This window comes from Halichoeres trimaculatus, unplaced genomic scaffold (genome assembly GCF_033239565.1).
Source record: "Halichoeres trimaculatus isolate MK-OKI-2021-1 unplaced genomic scaffold, fHalTri1.1 fHalTri1_scaffold_21, whole genome shotgun sequence".
NCBI lineage: Eukaryota > Metazoa > Chordata > Actinopteri > Labriformes > Labridae > Halichoeres > Halichoeres trimaculatus.
In genome coordinates, this window is record NW_027437199.1 from 3,852,272 (window position 1) to 3,868,333 (window position 16,062).

The following is a 16,062-nucleotide window of genomic DNA, read 5'->3' on the forward strand; positions in this document are numbered from 1 at the left end:
AACAAAAAACAAAAAACAAAAACCATGAGGTAATTAGTGCACTTTTTTACTTTTTTTACTCTAGTCACTGTAACCACTGTACAAGCCCTTGCAAGTTGTAACATGTATGATGTGGGTTTAGTGTATCACTTTGTTTACTGGGGTGTTGTTCTGGGGCTATTTAGCTTGTGGTGGTCTGCAGGATTTTTCTTGGGGGGAAAAGTGGTTCATGGTAAAAAAGAAATCTGAGAAACACTGCCCTGGAAGACGTTTAGTACCAGCATGTATTCTGTAATGACTGTGTTTTACCTGTAGGAGGTGTAGTTGTCATACGATCCCACAGTATAATGTCTGAACAGTCTCTTAGTGCGGTCCTCCCTCGTTTCTAGAAGATGCATGAAGACGTTTATTTGAAGTGATCATAAAATCTGATCCAGATTCAACATCAGATTCCAGATGTTTTTTTATATGGTTATCTTGAGTGAGTGTGAATATTTACCCAGTCTTGGGTCGTATTGTCTCATCTGAACTTCTTCCACACATTCAGCAGGAAACCATCCGGTCCGTCCTTTAACGCTCCCCTCCCAGAATCCTCCTTCACCGATCGACAGAACTGAAAATCCAAAGCGCACAGAGTCAGAATCAAAGTTTCATTTCACTAAAATCTCCTGTTATCACCACTGACCGACCTTTGACTCTTTCCCCACGGTGCAGCTGGATCTCTCCGGTCCCCTGTGGGACGTGCGACCGAGTGGCGATGAAGGTGCGTCCAGGTACGGCGCTGTACAGTCTCCTCTTTCTCATCTGAGGGGTCATGGGAGGGGAGGAGGGGGGGCTGGTTTCCACATGGCCTCCACCGCTCGGGCTGCAGATGACAACAATACTAAAGCTACAGCCCTCACGGTTTAAAAAACAGTCTGCTTTACGGTTTACATCTACAGCCGACTTGAGTGTGTCGCCAAAAACACCCAAACTAGTACAACTACAGTCACGCTGTTGCTAGCCAAACCCCCATTCTTCCCATTAAACAACCAACCACAACCAAACTCCACTAACAGCCTTCCTGTTGCCAACTTGAGACGATATGTTGCCAACTGCATCCCGCACTAACGCCAGCTACGGCATCACTGTTGCCAATAAGTGTCGTCTTGCTGCCAACTACGCCTGTACTGCTGCCAAGTACAGTCGAACTGCTGCCAACTACAACAGCACCAAAGCAAACTAAAGCCGTTCTGCTGTGGAACGCGCTTTCTACTGCCAACTACAGCAATATTGTCTCAAACAACACCCACTCCCCCACCTGCAGCAGCACTGTTAGCAACTAAAGGTGTTGGATTGTGTGCAACAGAAGAAATGTTGCCAATGACATCAGAACTGCTGCGTTGATGTCAGGGTTGCAGCAACTTTAAAAATCAAGTGACGCTGAAAACTTTTACCACGTCTGGTTAAAGTGCCATTGTTCCCTGCTACAGCCGTGCAGCAGCCAATAAAAGCATTACTGTTTCAAAACACAGCCGAGCTCATCCAAAATGCTTCAAACACCAGTCACGCTCCGGCCAGTAACAGTTTTACCGTTGTACCACCGCCAAGTAAAGTTATACTGATGCCAGTTAAAACAATACAGTTGCCAAAACAGCTCTACTGTTGCCATCTAAAGAAACACGATGGCTAACTGAAGCTTGATGAGTCCAAATGTTGTCAAGAACAGACATACTTTTGCAGTTTGATGAAACAAAGTTGAGAACCAAAGTCACACAACTTCCGACTGTAGACTGTAAAAAAAATGGACATCATCTTGTTCAGGTTGAAGTGAGGTCTCCACAAAACTGCTCCCCCTGGTGGCTGGCTGCAGTATAGGTTAAAAAATCTGGCTTTTCAGCCTTTCCAGATGGGCTGTGGTCAAACTGTAAAATATTAATACTCCTGTGTTTCTCACATCCGATTGTTGTGGTGATTTGAAGATATCATTTGGCTGTCTTGTATTCAAGTTCTTTTTTCTGAAAAGTTTCATTGTCATTAGTTATCAGAGGTTAAAAATAGAGGTAGACCGATATATCGGCCGGCCGATATATCGGGCCGATATTTGGACATTTGTCTCTATCGGCCATCGGCCGTATTTTCTTTTAAAAAGCCAATAGCAGTAGATAACGAGGGTCTGTTTGTTCGTACCTGAGGCGACGAGTGTGTCGTCGTAGCGAGTGAGTATGCGTGTCATGATGCGTTTCCAGGCTTTGCAGGGAGGGACCAGGAGAAGAGGCGGGGCTTTCCAGAGCGTTGTCACTAGCAGAGCGAATCAGGGAGCGAGGAGAAGACAGACCGTTTCCAGCCGTGGTCCTGGTTACGCCGACTCGGCGGCGCTTCGTGTAGGATGGCGTTTCTCTAAAGGGAACTACTTAGACACAAAAACACAAAGAGAGATTTAACTTCACCAGCTACGGTTCGATATAAGCTCACACACAGACACGCGACTTTAATGTGTTCGCACTCTGAGCCAACTCACCAACGTCGGAGGTTTTGTGGATCTTAATGATTTCTGCGAGATCAAAGTTCCCGGCAATTATCGCCACCTACACACAGGTACAAACACACACGAGTGCTCATTTACTGTCACAACACCAACAGATGGCTCAGACGTTTGTCTTTTATGTACATACATCCATTTAAAGGATTATATATTTTTCTTATTGGTGTATCAGTCTCTGGACTTTCAGACGTGCAGTCTGTTCTCAGCTCAAAACCCATTTGATTCCCATCAAAGTCTTTACAAACAACACAAAAATAGAAAGATTTTAGGGTTTTGGAAAGGCTTCTTAATTTTCCAAGAAAAGCTTTGCAGAGAGATAATCTTTTATGAACTAACCAAAGAAAAACAGCCCATTTGTTGTGCACTAAAAGGAATATTTTTATGATTTCTCTGATGTGTCTCACAACCACAGAAATTGTGTGAATTTAATTTCTTTCTCTCTTTGAAGCTCCAAAGATCGTCGTTTCAGATATTATTAAAGATGTTGAACACGTGTGGAAGGCTGGGCAGGAGGCTTTCTGTGTGGAGTTCACATGTTCTTCTATGTTCATGTGTGGGTTCTCTTCAGGTACTCCAGTTTTCCTCCCACAATCTGAGAACATGTTCGTTAGCGTAATTGGAGCCTCCACTGACTGTAGGTTTGAGTGTGGATGGTAATTTGTGTCCGTATGTCAGAGACACGAAGGAGCGGTGACCTTTAAAGGTTTCCTCTTTCACCCACTGATGGTTGAGTTTCGATCCACAGGCCGGAGTGGGTTAGTGTAGAAAAGGATGATGGATGGATGAACTGATGGATGAAAGGGTTGATGGATGGACAAACCTTTAAATATTTGGTGGATAAGTTTTTAGATGGATGTTTGTATTAATGGATGAAGGGATGACTTTGTGGATTGCTAGACAGATAGGTAAAGGTGGATGTATGATGGATGGATGGACATAGAGATGGATGGATGGATGGATGGATGGATGGATAGATGGATGGAGAGATGGATGAATGGATGGATAGATGGCTGAATGGATGGATGGACATAGGAACAGATGGATGGATGGATGGATGGATGGATGGAAATAGAGATGGATGGATGGATGGATGGATGGATGGATGGATGGATGGAAATAGAGATGGATGAATAGATGGCTGAATGGATGGATGGATGGATGGATGGATGGATGGAAATAGAGATGGATGGATGGATGGATGGATGGATGGATGGATGGATGGATGGATGGATGGATGGATGGATGGATGGATGGATTGAAGGATGGATGATAGATGGATGGACATAGAGATGGATGGATGGATGGATGGATGGATGGATGGATGGATGGATGGATGGATGGATGGATGGATGGATGGAAATAGAGATGGATGGATGGATGGATGGACTGATGAATGGATGGATGGATGGATGGATGGATGGATGGATGGATGGATGGATGGATGGATGGATGGATGGATGGATGGATGGAAACAGAGATGGATGGATGGATGGATGAATGGATTGAGAGATGGACTGATGAATGTATGACTGAACAGATGAATTCTTTAATAAGTGGATGAAAGGACCAATGGATGGAGGACTGAAAAACTGCTGATTGGCCAAACAGAGCGTCCAATCAATGGAAAGTTTGATGAATTGTTGAACAGACTGATGTCACATGTCCACTATTGTAGCTGTGTTGTTATCAACCAAGTTCTGTTTTTTAAAATCGACCAAAACAGCTTTGATGGCATTTTTAATTTCACCAGAGAGCAGTCTGGCTTTTTGTTGCTTTTGCTTGTCTTGGTTGCTAGGCGCCGCCCTGTTGGTGGTGGCTGCCTGTTGCAGCAGTTCTGTCTTCCTTGTCTCTTTCTTGTAACTTTCCCGTCATTGTATTTGGTTCAGGATCATTACTTTGTATGGCTCATTTGTTGGTCGTGGACACCAAACTTTTTGTGTCTTCAGTGATATTTTTACTTCTTCTTCTCCTGTGTTTGTCTGGAGATCCTACATGTAACCATGGCTGCATTGTTTACATGTGAAATCAGCTGTTAGCAGCCTGTAGCATGTCAATGCTAACTGGTGCAAGGCCGGATGTTTCCCCACAAGGTGAGGACGACGTGCTGGTTCTCAGGTGTGAGCTAAGAAGTGACGACATGGACCTGTCCTTCCATCCATCGTTATTGGGAACGTAAGATCTATCTCCAATAAGATGGACGAGCTAGCTGTGCTAACCCAGCAACAGAAGGAATACCAGAAGACAGAGTAGCATCATGCTATTCACAGACATGGCTAACAGAGCTAACACCAGACACCAACGCCACATTGGAAGAGCTTCACCTGCTGTGAGCAGACAGGATCCAGGAGACAGAGACTGAACAGACTAGACATGGCTTGACATATAACTTATAACAGTCTTGTTTTTGTAGCTTTTGTTTCATTTTTACCTGAAAGGCAGTTTGGTTGTTGTAGTTTTTGACGTCCTTATTTGCTCCTCTGAACAGCAGAACTCTGGCACAGCTGTCCTGCAGAAACCAGCAACACAACGCTGATTAAAACTCCAGCTAACGAATATTTAAACTTAATAAAACTGTTTATTAAAGCAGCGCTCTTCTCAAAGAGCAACGAAAGCTGAGGTCAAAGATAAAAGCTGAAACTCTGCGTTCACTCTGACTTTGTTGTGAATTACCTGGTTGTAGAGAGCACACAGGTGCAGCGCGGTGTTTCCCGAAGCATTCTGGGAACTCATGTCCGCCCCGTAGAACAGCAGGTGTTCCAAGTGCTGCACGTTGCCATAGCGACATGCCTGAATCCATGCACACAGAAACACCCACAGAATCATAATTGTTCAGGGCAAGTAATTAACCGGTTGTATGTGTGTGTGTGTGTTGGAGTGTTTGTGCATAAGCTTGTGTGTGCGTGTGAGTGTGTCACCTGGTGGATTTCCTGCCAGCCGTTCTCATCCGTTATCCCTGCAACCATGACAACAAAACTGCTTTCAGCGGTCAAGTGTTTTTTCTCACAAAAGACACAAACAAACAAACATTATCCCAGAACAAAAGCTGTCGCACAGAGATGTTTGGAGGACAGCTGTGATGTCATCACAAGCTCACACAGGTGTAGGTGTGGGTGTATTATCACGATAACAGCTGAGGGGAGGGAGGGGGGCTCCATACCGATGGTGGCGTGGTCCTGAAGCAGCAGCTCACAGCAGTAGGGGGCGCCGCCCACCATGGCAGAGTGATAGAGAGGAGTGAGACCCCTGCTGTCTTTGTAGTCCGGAGACGCTCCAAGATCCAGCAGAGTCTGAGACCAGAATGAGGCAGGGGAGGGGGGTAGTGTTAGATCTAAAGGAGCATTCAGGTTTTTTTTTATGATTAACGATTAGAGCCACATTGGAATAAAATAAAAACATGCTTTATTATTAAAGTTGTAGCGTAATGACAAGTCTTTCTTTTATGATTATAGTTGTTATTTTTTTTAGATTAAGGGGATAATTTTACAAGGACAAAGTTGTAATGATATGAGATTAAAATCTTAACATAAAGCCATTACAGTCTTAAATTTATGAAAATAAAGTTGAAATGTTATGAGGATAAAGTTATTTCGAGATGAAAGTCAGATCTTTAAGAAAATATATTATGTTACTAGGATAAAGTCTTAAAGATATGAGATTAAAATTATTTTGTTACGTCTTCTTAGTCATTAAAGGTCCCATATTATGCAAAAATCACTTAATTAAGTCTTTTAGTGAAATTTGTGGGTCTTTGTCTTTCCTCCCAGCCCACAAAATGTGATATTTAATGACCAAAACTGTTCTTAGTAGAGCTTGTGAATGTAAAATCCTGACCTAAAACGAGCTGTTTGGAATTTGGGGATTTGCCGACGTCAGCGATTCCCTTTTTTGACCAATCAGGAGCAAGACTGACCTGATTGGTCCACCGGAGTAGATACCCACAAACCCCCTCCCCACACAGAATGTCAAAGTTGAAGAGCCATCACTGCTCTGTTTTGGGCTGTAAACAGTCACAAAGTTCCATGCTCAAGCTTCCCATCTCAGAAGAAGACAGACTAAGTGTCTAGAGTTTATTTATGAGGGAAATGTGCCAGCTACACTCAGTAAAACTGTGCATGTGTGTGCTAGTCACTTCACCGCCGACTGCTTTTCCAACGTTGGACAGTCCAACAGAGGGCTAGCCAATAGACTGGTCCTGAATCCAGGCGCATTACCAACCATCCTCCAACAAACCTGGGACCCTGGAAATGTGAGTATTTTAAATGCTGTGTGCTGTGGAGCAGATGTAAGAGCTTTTCCTCAGTGTCCCCCCTGTCTCTGTGATAGCTTCAGGATGCTAACTTTAGCTGCGGTTAGCCTGTTGTTTTAGCCTGTAATGTTACGGTAAACGAGCTTCGCTGTTTTCTAAACATTGTGCACTCGGAGCTCGTGGCGCCGCTCTCAGTGACGTGGAAGAGCGGGGCGGTGTCAGCGGTGGCTCATTTACATATGAAGGCCACGCCCACTTAATCAGAGCGTTCTGAACAGAGGGGCTATGAGAGCCTGGAAACAATGCTGCTGTGCCTGATTTATTGGCTCTTTGGACCAAAACATGTTACTACCATTTCATGAAGACATCAATGATCCAGATTAAACTGCAGAAAAGGAGCAGGATATGGGACCTTTAAAGTTATGAAGCTATGAGAAAAAAAATGTTGAATTTGAAAATGAATTGGTATTACTGTGAGGAAAATTAAGTTATCAATTAAATGAAATAAGCAACGTTGCTGCTTTAAAGGGACAAATTAACCATATAAATTATTATCAAACAGGATTATGACTCACAGATTGCGAGTCTATTGTTTTTACGATGTTGGAAAACATCTGTTTTTACAGAATGAGCTCCTTGAATCCAAACTGAATCCTTAAAACAGCTTTATTCTGCATCAATCTTCAGCTTTGGCACCAGATAATCTGAGGGTGGCTGATAGAACAGCTCAAGCATCATGTAAAAGCATGAAAATGACGTGAAAAACAAGCTCTCCATCTCTCAACTGTACGGATGCTGAGTGAAAAGATTCGTATTTATAGCAAAGAATATAAACCTGAGGGAAACCAAACGGCTAATATTGCGATGATGCTGCAGCTGCTGTTTAACGTGCATGCCTACACAAAAAGTCCCTGTGTCATGTAAAGCAGCACAGAGCCGCGTTCCCTCTTACAGTGAGCGAGGTGCTGTTCCTGCAGAGCACGGCGCGGTGCAGAGCCGTGATGCCATCTCTGGTCCTGAAGTCCAGGTGAGCCCCTCCACTGCGCAGAACTTTAATCAAATCACAGCTCTCCTCCAGCTGGACCGCCAGAGTCAGAGGACACTCTGAGACACAAACAGCCCAGACAGGAAGACAGTTATTACTGTTCCAAAATTACAGCAGGATATAAAGTGAATAAGTGGGACTGAGGACACAGGGGTCATGTCGTCAGTGTTTTGTCTGGAAATGTGGAGGTTTTAATTGCCTGAAGAGAAGTACTCAGTCCACAATTACACATACGATTTACATAAAGCTTTCTGAGAGGTTAATTCTGATGCACCACACGAAAAATATAAATTTAACAGCTTCCAAAGTGAATAAAGCAGGATGGGTTTTTACATGAAGAGTCTTGTTGATTGTCCAAATGTTTCATTATGTTAATAGTTTGTGTCTGATTAATGGTTAATTTCATGCTGGAGTATGTTTTTTTCCAGCTTACCTCCAGTGTCAGAGTCGTGGAAGTTGGGGTCCAAGCCTTTTTCCAACCATTTAGAAACTTTTTCCACATTTTTCTGATGAACATGTTCCATGAAACGCTTCAGGTTGGCCTGAAAACATGATTACTGAGTTAAACTGCAATACCGTGCAAGAAAACCTTTGGTGATAAATTGCTTTTCTATAAATAATTATTCATAATCATTCAAAACAGGCGTTTTATTGTATAAACCTCCATAAAAAAACAGAGCTTGTGTCCATAGCAGCGGTTTATTAAAGGTGGATACGTACCTTGGTGTGTAGCTTGGCCAGCTGTTTGTCGTCCACATAGCTCTGCGTGTAAACTCTCCGCTTATAACGAAACTGTGAATGAAAGATGAAAGGTCATTGATTCAATATTCAGCTGTTAAATCTTCATGATGCACTTATTTCCTGTCTGGGATTTTGGTGTTAGGTTCAGGTTCAGTTTTTTGATTCTCCAGGTTTTGCTTCATACTGAAAAAATAATGTGTTTGTTTTTTAAGCACTTCATAAACCAATGCTTTCAAAGGTGCACAAAAAATGAATAATTGTATCAATAAATAAAAATTCAACAATACAAAAAAATAAATAAAAAAACTTTCCTAAAAAAAAATCTGATCAATTAAATAAAAATTTAAAAAATCTAAAATTAAAATGGAATAGATAGCAAAATTCAAATCCTTTGACCAACAGATAGAAAGTCAAATTTTCACTTGATAAAAATTCAATAACTAAAACATTCAAATATAAAAAAAACCCAAAATGAAATGAACCAATTCAGTTAATGAAAGTTTAGAAGTTAAAAAATTGAAAAATATATAAACAATTTCAAAAAGAAAAAACTGAAATAAATAAATTGATAAGAAATAAATTAAAAAAGGGTTTAATCAAAATTAAATTAAAGGAAAAAAGGAAAAACTGTAATTAAATTAATAAATAAAATTAAGAAATAAATCAAAAAAGGGGTTTGATCAAAATTAAATTAAAGAAAAAAGGGAAAATTATAATTCAATGAATAAAAAAATAAGAAATAAGTTAAATTAAATTAAATTAAATTAAATTGTAAATTCAATTATTAAAAATTCAATAATTACACCAAATTAAGTTTCATTTTCTTTAATAACTTAAGTAACAAATAAAATAAAATGATCTTATTCAATTAATGAAAGTTAAAAAGTTGATAAAATAAATTAATAAAACAATTTTAAAAAAGACAAAACTTAAAATAAATAATAACAATAATTATAAAAAGAATACTCAAAGTGATAACAATTACAATAAAAATAAATTAATTGAAAATCAAAGTTTTTTATAAAAAATAAAATAAATTTAAAAAAGGGAAATTCTTATTTAATTATTAAAAATTCAATAAGTATACCAAATTAAGTTTTGTTTTCTTCAATAACTAAAGTAATAAACAAAAAAGAAAATCACCCTCACAAAGGTTTACAGCTCGGCTGATTGTCATACTTTGCTGTGTCTGCTAACACCAAGCATATGTTTTCCCTTATTAATGGCACTGTGGACACAAATCTGTCGCTGAGTGCTTTGCCAACGGCGGATTCATGTTGGATCTCTGTGCATGGTATGACAGAATACAGTCTGGAGTGCCTTGAATTAACATATGTTTGGATTTAGCTCCACAGAATTAAGCCTGTTGGATTAAAGGTTTAATCTGTAAATGTTTGAACCCAGACCTACCTCCAGGTAAGGGATGGGTGTGATGGGAGGGAGAGGATACTCCTTCAGCAGCCGCTCCTCGTCCAGAAACTTTCCGGCTCGGCCGTTGAACGCCGGCTGGAAGAGACCATAGTTCAAAACATCCGACAGAGACTGAGTCAACGTCACCAGAACCCTCTGCTTACTGGTCCAAACTGGTAACTCTGGGTCCAACCGCAAACACTTCTGAGAGGGCCAGAGACAGAAAGACAGACAGACAGAGAAAGAGACAGACAAAGACAGACAGACACACAGATTTGTCCTGCTGATTCATTCATCGTGTTTATCCTCTTCTGTTCTCAGTATTTTACTCAAATTGTAAATAATCTGTGGATGTATTTGGGGTTTTTACCGTCTGCTGTAGGTCTGGGATGCCGATACGGACAACAATGCTGTTTCCGGAGGGCGGGTCATCTCCGTCGTCATCTCTGGCAACAGCAGAGCCTGTCGGGTTGCCGTTTGTAACCGCTTGTTGCCGCGGGCGTTCATGTTTGGTGTCAGCAGCCGGACTCAGAGGCATGTGGCTGAAAGACACAGAGCATACACAGAAAAAGGAGCACGTGTCAACACAATGCATCAAAAAACTGAGACATTATTCCTGTCATGTTAAAATTTAAAACAATACTGATATTTAATATGAAAATGAGGAAATGCTTCACTGTATAATGTTCTTAAAGCTGCCTTCAAATGTTTACTGAGTTCATGTGAAGCAGTCACATTTTCAACATATCAACAACTTTTTGAAAAGTTGTGAAAATTCACAAACTGTGACCTGGCCAATGACATTCTCAGAAATGATGGTACCCCTGAGCTCCAGATTCACACAAACACATTACTCCAAAAGGTCTTTTCTTTCTTTTGTCCTTTCATTCCTTCTTTTGCACAAATAAAACTTGAGAAGGACGACAACCATTCATCCTTTGGCATCCATGTTGCCCTGACATAGCGATGGTGTTGCCATTCCGTTACCACTTGAATGCACTTGTTACAACGATGTTATAACGACAAAATCAAAATAATGATTTTTTTTATCAAAAAAGTCACTTTTTTTAAATTCAGATTCTTCATTTAAGTGTCTGTTTATACACTAGATTGGAAAGAAGTTTCCACTTCTCTCCAGCAGAGGGTGAAATGTTTCTCTCTGACTCACGTGATGTGCATTTTATGAGAAAATATGGCTCCTGATACATTTTTCACATGGTTCAGTGTCAAAAAAGAAACCTAAAAATGGCAGAAAACGTAAATACTGAAGAACCACAATTTAAATCGCGTCAGCACCCCAAAAATTGTGACAGACTCGAATCATGAGAATAGCATATCATCCCAGCCCTAATGTCAGACTAGGGTGACAAATTTACAGCAAACAGACTTCCCCACAATGAACTGCATTAAAAGACTGATACATAAGCTATGATAAGCTAACATTACAGTGTTCAGAAGCTACATCGTGTAGCTGTCTCATCACTGATGTAATGCTGTACATTACATGTACACAAACTTCCCACCTGACACAATTAATTGTATCATCAAATAAGGATTCATCAATAGAAATAAAGAGGAAAAAAAATCATAAATAAAAATTCTGATTTATGAAAAAAAAAAAAAAAAAAAATCATATATATATATTTTTTTAAATCTAGTGTTTTTTCAAAACATTTTGAAACCCATTTTTTCAATAGGTGGTGTGAAAAGATTAATTGCATCATCAAATAAGAATTCATCAATAGGTAAAAAACCTAAATAAAAATCTCTATCCATAAAAAAAAAAAATCACAATTTTTTTGCGTCATATTTAAAAAAATAATAATTAAAAAAATCTAGTGGTTTATTAAAATACTTTGAAACCCATGTTTTCACTGGTGCTGTGAAAAAATTAATTGTATCATCAAACAAGAATTACTTAATAAAAAAAAGAGGAAAAAAACATAAATAAAACTTTTAATTTATTTTAAAAAATCATAATTTTTTGCATCATACTTAAAAATAATAAAAAAATCTAGTGGTTTATCAAAACACTCTTAAAACTATGTTTTCACAGTTGCTGTGAAAAAAAAATTGTATCATCAAATAGGAAAAAAAGACAAAAAAAGACACAAATAAAAATTCTAATAAAAAAATTATTTATAACATTTCAATAAAATGAATACCAAATTTTAAATTCTTCATTAAAAATCAAACTAACAAAATTTGGTAGGCTTTACGATGAATGTATTTTTTTCTAACTCAGCGTTTTAGAAGTTATTAGGATTGTTTGATTATCCAATCAGAGGCACAGCTCAGGTCACATGACTGGTGGGCACCCTGTAGCTGTTCAAAACAAAACTCGCAGCCATGTTTATACAGTCTATGGATTGTCTCTAAGATTAGCAGCACATGCTAGCATCATCCCCATACCAAAATAAACTTTAGATTAAAACAAACCATTTTACAGTTTAACTGTCCCTTTACTGTTGTTGCTGATTTCGTTGTTGCGTGTATCTGAAAACAGATAATTCCCTTAAAGACTGTGATCTCTGTCTTTGATTAAAGGGATCCCTGCATTATTAAAGACAGGAACAGCTGGGTAGGTCTGTGTTAGAGAGATACAGAGATGAATTAGCATGAATCTGACAGCCTCCCACAGACTCTTCTCACTGCAGACATTTTGCATTTTCAAAGGTGTAAGTAATAACAGTGATGATGGCTGCTTTCCATTTAGGGGTTTCACTGCATAATGAAGAGCATCACTGACATGTTCGTTTAATAAATTCCTCTTGTGATTTCCCAGGAACACTGTGACAAAGGTTTACAGACGACACGACTCTCTCCAAACCAGACTCATCGTCCTTCAAACTGACGTGTCTTTAACCTGTTCTGGTTTCGAGTGTTTGGTCTGAGTCTTATTCAGATCGTCTGCTGACTTTGACCTCCACCTTCTCTAACGCTAATAATGGCCTGAGGATGTTACATCACATCCTGTTTTTCCACCCTGTGCGAAATGTGCTCACACACGCAGATAGGCACGGCACACAGAGGCGTCTGATTGTTCTCAAGAAACTAGTTTCACAACAAGTTTGAAGAAGACTGCGTGGAAATGATTGCAGAGGAAAAAAGGGTTTAAAGATGGACATACTCAATATTTTGTACAATCTAACATTTGGAAGCTGTTCCCACTTCTTTTCTACTCTGAGTTTTGGCCTGATTTATAAAAAAAATTGCTCATGGAAAAATCACTTAAGCTGTGCAAATGAGACAAAATAAAACTGTCGAATTCATAAAGCACCCTCAAAGGATTGAATTCTGCAGCGATTATGTATTTCTTTGAGGAAAAATTGGTCTCTTTCTGTGCAAATGTGCTTCAATGGGAAAAAACGTTTAATTCACAATGTGGCCCTGCAAAAGGAGAGTGCCTTTTTAAGCATCTGCTAAAAGATGGTGGTAATTGCTCAGCAGTGTTTACAGAGGAAGTCATGGCCAAACTTTTTGGCAATCAGGACGACAATTCAGCCTCTGCATGGTCCAAAAATATCATATCTGTTCATCAAAACCTGTCAACATCACTTTGAAATCACTCAATCAGGAGTCAGATCAGTCCATGCTCTTTCTGGTTTCTCTCACGTTAGTATCCTTTTTAAAAAGTGGTGATGCTAACAGCTAATTTCCACATTCAGAAGCAAAAAAAGAGCAAACTGCACCGAGCTGCACAGTAGATGGGTGATAGGTCAAAAATTCCATCTCCCCAGTCATTCCAGATGGGCTGTGGCCAAACTTTCAAAGATTAATACACCTGGTAGAAATGTTTCTCACGTCTGATTGTTGTGATTATTTGAAGATATCATTTGGCTGTCTTGTATTCAAGTCCTCTTTTTCTGAAAAGTTTCATTTTCATTAGTTATAAGAAGTTAAAAACGAGGTTTTACGTCATGTTTAATGACGATTGACAGCTGCCGTTCTTGTGTATTTCTTTCGGGGATTGTAATATATGTCAAAAAGAGATTAGACTTTCCAGAAAATTATATATATATTGTTTTCGTCACCTGGCTCCACTCAGATTTTCCCAGAATCCCTCAAAGTCTCTACTGCACAGACTCTGGCTGCCAATGGCGGCGTCTGTGACGGGGGAATTTTGGCTTCAAAACCGTACAATGGTAAATGGCGAAGCCACGCTGTCCGCTCTATATACAGTCTATGGGTGCTGTCTGGAGTGAATTCAACCCTAAAGGATCACAACTCTGTCGGGTATCGGTCTGATACAGACTCAAAGAGCTAGATCCGAGTTCTGGACAACTCTTTTCCATGCTCTTTGGTCTTTATGACAATCATAAACACTGATAGATAGATAGATAGATAGATAGATAGATAGATAGATAGATAGATAGATAGATAGATAGATAGATAGAAATTTAAGGTATCCAGTAGCATTTACAAGACAAACATGACATGACATGACCGTTATCAAAGAAAAACTGTATCCAAATGGAGATAAAATGAAATGAGGTGTTCATAGCCCATGCTGATGAAAGCAAGAATGTCCGTAATTTAAAAACACATATAAACAGATAAAAATCTGTTCTGAGGTTATTGAAAGTAGAAAGTGCAAACATAAAGGTGATATTTAAATATTGTGCTGTAGTACTAAGCAGCTAAAATATCATTGAGGAAGATAACGGCGGCTCAACGCTAACAGCAACTTGCGACACGAGCAAGTCCATCTTCATCTTCTTCCGCTTATCCGGGGTCAGGTCGCGGGGAAGCCCGGTCTTCCCTCTCCCTAGCTACTTCGTCCAGCTCTTCCTGGGGGATCCCGAGACGTTCCCAGGCCAGCAGAGAGATGTAGTCTCTCCAGCGTGTCCTGGGTCTGCCCTGGGGTCTCCTCCCGGTGGGACGTGCCCTGAACACCTCACCAGGGAGGCGTCCGGGAGGCATCCTCATCAGATGCCCGAGCCACCTCATCTGGCTCCTCTCAACGCGGAGGAGCAGCAGCTCTACTCCGAGCTCCTCCCGGATGGCCGAGCTTCTCACCCTATCTCTAAGGGAGAGTCCAGCCACCCTACGGAGGAAGCTCATTTCTTATTCTTTCAGTTACTACCCAAAGCTCATGACCATAGGTGAGGGTGGGAACGAAGATCGACTGGTAAACAGAGAGCTTTGCCTTCCGGCTCAGCAACATGAGCAACTTTAATTTCCTAATTCGGATCACATTCGTACCAGTATCACCAAGAAAAGTTGAGGTATCAATTTTGTTATCAAGCCTCAAAGAGTCGTATCAATGCATCCTTACTTCTGCTTTTTTTTGCAGTCCAAGAATAGAAACACTGATGATATGAATCAGTATTCACAACTGGTTTTCTTAGCTTAGCATAAGGACCAGGAACTGCTTAGCACAGCTCTGCACCCCAGCTCTGCTCTGCTTTGTAAAATTTTACAAAGCAGCATCAGTAAATAACACCAGCTTGTGAAAAGAAAATAACTTTTTCCCCCTGAGGTCTGTACATGCTTAGACTGTGTATAAGTATACATGAGGGTGTATTTAGGTGCATGTGTTTTTATTTAAGTATGCAAAAATGTTTGTATGAATATGTGTATATGAACATGTGTTGCTCTTTTCCTTTGTTTTATTAGTATTTTGATTCCTTCATTTTCAGTTTTATGTTGTGTAAACAAATAGTTGTAATTGGGAAGTTTTGTAATGTTTATTCAAAATAAATTGATAAATAAAATAGAATAATTAAAAATGAAAGACTGCAAGGCCAACAGAGCCCTTGTATCTGCATTGGTTACAATAAACTCCTCCGACAGCGGTGGATTTTTAACATTTCCTGACAAGTCTATTTCTGTAAATTTGTTTTTAAAAAGGATTTGAAACTCATTGAGTTGTAACTCACTGTGGAGCTGAAGACGAGGTCTTGATTTTAAAAAGTGTCATAAACAAAGTTCAGGTCTCTGTGACCCCCCAGGGGATTTTTTGCTCCTCTGTCTGTGAAGCTGCTGATGTTGATTTGGATTCAGTGAAAGACATCATTACTCATTTAATTATCATTTCGTATCTATCATCATTCCGGCTAATTAGCACTTGATTAGCATCCGTGCCAATAAAGCCGAACAGAAGTGGGGAACTAA

The 16,062-nt window shown here is 39.8% G+C and overlaps 1 protein-coding gene across 6 annotated transcripts in view; it reads right to left on the reverse strand.

Moving 5' to 3' along the window:
* The window catches only part of shank3b (SH3 and multiple ankyrin repeat domains 3b), a 58,723-nt gene that overhangs the window by 16,258 nt on the left and 26,403 nt on the right, over positions 1-16,062 (reverse strand). For 2 of the 6 annotated variants that reach the window (XM_074698006.1, XM_074698003.1), the window contains exons 3-16: positions 10,316-10,487; positions 9,946-10,149; positions 8,515-8,586; positions 8,228-8,336; positions 7,702-7,853; positions 5,661-5,790; positions 5,419-5,456; positions 5,174-5,290; positions 4,932-5,009; positions 2,480-2,546; positions 2,149-2,371; positions 669-844; positions 479-592; positions 289-364 (exon numbers count right to left, since the gene is read on the reverse strand). In XM_074698006.1, the coding sequence (XP_074554107.1) occupies positions 289-364; positions 479-592; positions 669-844; positions 2,149-2,371; positions 2,480-2,546; positions 4,932-5,009; positions 5,174-5,290; positions 5,419-5,456; positions 5,661-5,790; positions 7,702-7,853; positions 8,228-8,336; positions 8,515-8,586; positions 9,946-10,149; positions 10,316-10,483 (1,724 nt within the window). In that variant the 5' untranslated portion in view covers positions 10,484-10,487. The remainder of the gene's footprint in view (positions 1-288; positions 365-478; positions 593-668; positions 845-2,148; positions 2,372-2,479; positions 2,547-4,931; positions 5,010-5,173; positions 5,291-5,418; positions 5,457-5,660; positions 5,791-7,701; positions 7,854-8,227; positions 8,337-8,514; positions 8,587-9,945; positions 10,150-10,315; positions 10,488-16,062) is intronic. The other 4 variants (XM_074698009.1, XM_074698005.1, XM_074698007.1 and 1 more) reach the window with 3 other exon arrangements.